Source organism: Perkinsus marinus, assembly GCF_000006405.1.
Source record: "Perkinsus marinus ATCC 50983 genomic scaffold scf_1104296955874, whole genome shotgun sequence".
NCBI classification, from domain to species: Eukaryota; Perkinsozoa; order Perkinsida; family Perkinsidae; genus Perkinsus; species Perkinsus marinus.
The window spans coordinates 523,643-529,223 of NW_003207677.1; the positions used below are offsets into that span (position 1 = coordinate 523,643).

The window sequence follows — 5,581 nt, forward strand, 5'->3', positions numbered from 1 at the left end:
CAAGTGCGACATAGTCGCTATCTGAAACCTTTCTCAGTAGATCTGTACTACTACGTTCAGATGCGGGTTCCCTAACTACAAGCACGCCGAGGAGTACAGACGCCCTAGGGGGGGGGCAGAAGAAGAATGTTAAGACCAGCAAAAAGCAACGACGTGCATTGAGCTGCAGTAGTTATAGTATCAGTAGTAATGATGATGGTGATAACACGATAAGAACTATAGTCGACGAGCCAGTGTTTCCAAGACACCACCACTAGCACCAGAAGCATGAGCCTCGCCCTCCTTCACAGTGCGGCATTTAGCCGACTTCTGCCGTGGGGATCCTCTAACTTTCTCATAGTACCTACCAACGCCTCCATAGCAACACAGTCATCATCGATCCCTTTATCAACCCACTCGTTTGGCCATGAGTTCTCATCGTGTTCATCGTAAGGGCGTTCCTGATAGTCAATATGCACAAACGCTCGCTCCACTCGATCAAGATCCTCGATTTTATGCTGTAGGCCCATACCTAAATATATGCAATCAAAACCTCCTCGTGAATCTCAATAACACACTACCAATATCATGGCTTTCTCTAAGCTGGTACGTCTCCGGTAATACCATCTCAAGTTCAACCAGAAAATTCGGACCGAAGTGATAGGCTCGTATTATATCCGCATATCTAAAACAGTTTCCAACTCCTCCACTACAGAGCTCCTCAAGGCCCTACAGCTCAGGATGATACTGATTCGCAATATCCCTTATGTTGGCTAGGAACTCCGGATCAGCAGAGCGACCTAATACCAATACATGTGCCCTCTACTGCTGAGCCTACTACCGCTACCAGCGATCATCGCAGCTTGTTCCTTACCCGTTTCTATCCAGGACCCAATAATATACAGTGATATAAGTATCTACCAATATTCCAATTCCATACCACACCTTCCTCTCAACCTACAGCGGACGTAGAGTCTACCCACCAGAGCCTAGGACTTTCGTATGCTGCCCAAGCTGCTAGTACAGCACCAGTGTTGGAGAACACCTGAGCAGCAACTCCTTGAGAATTTCCATGAGTTCAGTCGAGCATTACATCGTTAACATGGTCCTGAGCTAAGGCCTTCACGTTCTCAGAGTTCGCCTCCTCTCCTATTTTACGACAGTAAAAATACCTTTGCATAGAATCGAACCCGCCTCCTCTACATTTAGTATTACAAGCCAGTTTTTGAGGCGATAGCCACAATCATTATCCCCGCGACCATAGGCGTCATTTCCAGTGGCGGAACCTTGTCCGTACCTGATGCTCTTCATAGCCTTAGTGAATTTCCCTTCCTATCACACTACCGATATACTCCGCCAACACGCCACAGGATTCTCTTATGACCTCAATGGAAGCCATACCCATCCAGCAAGCACATATCACCTATCACCACGGTATCACACTGCTCCGTCACTGCGCCACAAAAATAATACTACCACTCCCAACGGCTCCAGTCGGCGTTGCCCAGCGGGGTAGGTCTCGTTATACGAATGATTCGCCTTATGTTCCGTCCACCAAAGCACCTACGTCACATCAACTTCTTCTCTGTTTCCCACAGTGGTACCCATCTTTTCTTACAAGCTGCGAGAGTAAGTCCAATAACGAGTCAACTAGAGAGGCCAGGACCTGACAGTATCCTGGGGCGATGAGATTCATGCAAAGGAGAGGTAGGGTAGCCACTACTCACCGCGAGCGAACCGCTTTCGACTAGACAAACAGCTTTGGCTAACGTGAGTGCTATATTGACAACGAGGGATGAATGCAGGGCCACCCGAATTTTCATGGACACAGGCTTCTTCTGAACCTAACAGTAGGCCCAGGTGAGGTATAGGGTTCGATCCCCAGCGGCGGTATTACGTGTGATGGAGGTACTATTGTTGTCTCACCCGACTCGGAAGGAGCGTATGTGACGGTACCTTAAGAACAGCTATTTTGCTACTATGACCTTGCGGAGACACTACCTCCATATGGGTTCACGACTTGCGTTATGTTGGAGCGTGGGTGAAGACGAGGGGAAGGACAGGCAGTACAGCTGTCCGATCGATATGACCGCATGATAGGCTCGGTAAGGCCTATAATAAAGACATTCCATACCACACCTCGGGCGAATCGTAGTATGCTGAGTACTCCGCTGAGAGCTCTGGCCTCTAAACGAAGAGTAACAGGTTGAGTTACACGAACGAATGCCGTCGAACTGACTTGTCATAACAAAGAGTGGAGTTCTACTAGCTGAGTATAAGATGTATCCAGAGCTCGAGATGGTAAGATACAAAGTAGGTCCGCTATAAGCCTCCCAATTTTACATCCATTAAAAGACCCAGCATGCATCTCCGGAGAGTAGCTGCCTCGACGATGATCGCGAGATAGATCCATTGGAGACAGCTAAATGCAGCTGAGACGAGTCCCCACCATGCTACCACACATCACCCTGTGCAAGGGATCGTGTCTCTGAAAGGCGATCACTAGCATTTTGTTCTCTAGCTCCGATTCAACGCCGGCAATTTTCCAATAATTTTCTTTTATCAGGGCGCGCGCTAACTGCAATTTTTTTGTACGTGACGAGGATTCTACTTGTCTTGCGTAGTTGCTATTGCTTCCAATGGCGGGCTGTGGGAGCCTGTCCCTAGGGCTTTTTAGGAAAACAAGGAGATCATATTAGAGGTTGGGGACGTTCACTCTGGTGTGGTATGGTAGACGCGTCACGGTTGAGTACTTCCGTTTCTGAAGACGGCCCCTAGTATGATATGAGAACGGCTACACCCACTGCTAAGATACCGAATGATCGAAGGGCGTGAGGAGCGGGGATAGAACCTGGAACGGTACGGTGGTGGTCGAGGTAACTTCCCATTCGCTCTATAGACACATTCTACATCTTTTCAACGATTATATGGACAATTCTAACTTCTTCTCTACATTGCCAAATAGATAGTCCACGTTCGAAAAGGTGTATACAGTCAATGAGGAAAACTTCTCCGATCGCAGAGAATATGTTTGATCATGCGACTTGCACGTATTTCGGTCCTCAGGTAGTTATCCAGCTGGGAAACCGTCTTCGAGGAAGAGGCTTGACTACTCTAAATATTCCATTGACAATAACATTTATTCAGATGTTTGTCATTATATCATTCATGTATCCTCATGTTAGCCTCCCATGTACATATATCACCGCTTGTTTCTGTTCATTCCTATCGCGTGTGAGTTCATCATCACTGCTACCAGCCTTTGTAGTTCCTTTCGTCCTGTATTGGGCGTTGCCCCCCTCCCTACTATGCTTGTTCCAGTCTCGGATGGGTAATCCGCCTCTTCTTCTTTTTGTCGCTCTTCATGGAGCTATTGGTGTAGATCTGACGTGTATATGAGCGTACCGGTCCCTCCTACGCACGCTGCTTTGAAGTACCGGAAATATCTAGATGTATCTTGTGTGATGTTAGTAAGATAGGAGTTTATTCATTTTCGGTTGGTGTATTTTCGAATAGGTAATATTGTCCTTTGGGCATTTGATTTACGGAGATGGTTGGGGTGCACTGTTGGATATCATGTTCGCTCTCCTGGGTTATGCGACGTTTCGGAGGTAGTGTTCGACGATAGTGGAAACCTCGTCCCTGAATTCGCCTAGTGGTTAGTGTTTCTTGCTATTAAGCGAGAGGTCGTAGGTTCAAATCAGAGAGACAGTGTAATTTATCTTAGATGGCTTCTATCTGGTATTGCATTTTATTCATTCCTATGCGCATTCAATTGCGGTATCGACGTAGTGGCTACTATCAATGTCGGTATGAGTATCGAGGTAGCGTCGTAGTAGTAGACTTTGAATTGGTACTCCTTCGTTCAATCAGGGTATGGACCGAAAAACTCACGATTCTCTGAAGCTTACGTCTGGGCTCGAGGCGGTCATACTCGGCACAATGGTCATGGTAATAGGGTGTTCTGGTCCGTTTTGGTACTGGTTGTGGAAGGAGTGGTATGAAGTGTTGTCACATGCTCTATGTTAGGATACCCTGGTTATGGGAGCTTGCCTAGTATTTTCTTGCAAAATGTAATAATAATATTTTTTGAAGTTGTGCAGACGTCGAGTGCATGTTTGTAGATATACAGATCTCCGAGCGAACTTGTATTCTCAACTGATGAGTGGAGGTGATAATAAACAAGTTGCTTTCACCGAGTCCAGCCCTGATGTCAGGTGGTACTGATGCTACCGGTGCCTCTGCTTTCTTTTTGGGGGCTGATGGTCAACAAGGAGGAGCGACACAACAACAACAACAGCCACTGGGCATGCCCTTACTGCAGGAAGGGCAGCAGTCTGGTGGAAGGCAGCCTCAACAGGTCGCTAGGCAATCTATGGGTAATATAAGGGAGGGGTATTATAATAGAGCTACGAGGCGGGCTTGAGTTGATAGCTTTTTTGGAAGTCGTTCATGGTTAGAATTCGAGTATCCACGATATGAAATTTGAGAAATGGAGGTATACGATAAGCTTTTGCATGCATTGATAAGAGGGTTATCATTATGGTCTATATTATAGTATAGTTGTTTGGTCTGATATAGTTATTGTTATTGTTGTTGTGTGTATAGGTTACCATCAGGAAGCACCACAGCCGTTCATGCCGTTCCAAGGGCAGGCCCATAAATTGGACTAACGTGGTCGGAGCCCAGTGGCTCGTCCGTTTCGGTCAAGTAACGATTTTGTAACTCACTCGAATGGAGGCATCAATAGTGGTATTTTCCAAGTTGGGCGTGGTTTGTTGTTCATACCACTCCTTTTCCGAATCCTGTGAGACTTCCAGTGGGTTGTACCAGTAAGATGCAGATTTCAACTGTTGGTCGGTTCGAGTGGTTTGTTCGCTGTTCTACTACTGTACACTTCTCCCTATCCCCACTGTAGTGTTGTTGACCAACCACTTCCTAATGGGACCTGCGATTGTCATTTTAGTTCTCCCAGCTCAGTAAAACTGTCAGCCCTCACGCCACTGTTACGAATAGGTCGTCTGAGGAGTGTCGGTCGTATGCGAGAGTTCTCCACTCGGTATACCACACCCCAGGCTTTGTACTTCAAAGCAAGGCATGATTTCTATAAGCAACTTTGGTTAGAGGTGAGTACTAGGAGGAGTCGAAATGAAGTGCAAGAAGTAGGTGAATAAGTTTGTGGAGAAGCCAGATGGTATTCAAAAAACTAGTATGTCGACGCCGCAAGAGATACGATCGTTAGCGCCGAATAATGGTGGGTGCTGGGGATCGAACCTGGGATCTAATGGGTATGATATGGATGCAGATCCAGAGTGTCAGAGGGAGGCGAGGAGAGTAGCAGATAGCATCAATTCTGTTATTGAATTGCGTCACGAGATTGACGACGCAAAGTTAGAGAGGCAGAGGATGTACACCCTCCCCACGCAGTCTAAGAGTAGTTCTGAGTCTGTGATTAGAGAAAGGTGTGGTATGATCGTAGGTCAAAGCAATAAGGAGAATTTATCACTTATGTTTACTGGCATCGCAGGAGCAGCTGCTTCGGCTGTACACCCAATATTTCTAGTGGTGGGTTGGCTGACGGAAACGGTCACGTACATGTTCA

The 5,581-nt window shown here is 46.7% G+C and overlaps 2 protein-coding genes across 2 annotated transcripts; one reads left to right on the top strand and one right to left on the bottom strand.

The window, feature by feature from the left end:
* Positions 1-216: 216 nt before the first annotated feature.
* Positions 217-1,675, bottom strand: Pmar_PMAR020544 (cation efflux protein/ zinc transporter, putative; the record flags this gene model as incomplete). The annotated part of the gene is made up of 11 exons (XM_002775518.1): positions 217-343; positions 397-511; positions 561-664; positions 713-779; positions 827-896; positions 941-1,024; positions 1,073-1,151; positions 1,195-1,276; positions 1,324-1,402; positions 1,453-1,542; positions 1,598-1,675. The coding sequence occupies 11 exons, from the start codon at positions 1,673-1,675 to the stop codon at positions 217-219; spliced, it is 975 nt and encodes a 324-aa protein (XP_002775564.1).
* Positions 1,676-3,016: 1,341 nt separating this feature from the next.
* On the top strand, positions 3,017-4,652 carry Pmar_PMAR020545 (hypothetical protein; the record flags this gene model as incomplete). Its single annotated transcript, XM_002775519.1, has 9 exons — positions 3,017-3,045; positions 3,362-3,449; positions 3,496-3,590; positions 3,707-3,803; positions 3,853-3,930; positions 4,009-4,052; positions 4,104-4,150; positions 4,197-4,358; positions 4,588-4,652. 9 exons carry the CDS (start codon positions 3,017-3,019, stop codon positions 4,650-4,652), a joined length of 705 nt encoding a protein of 234 aa, XP_002775565.1.
* Positions 4,653-5,581: the final 929 nt, after the last annotated feature.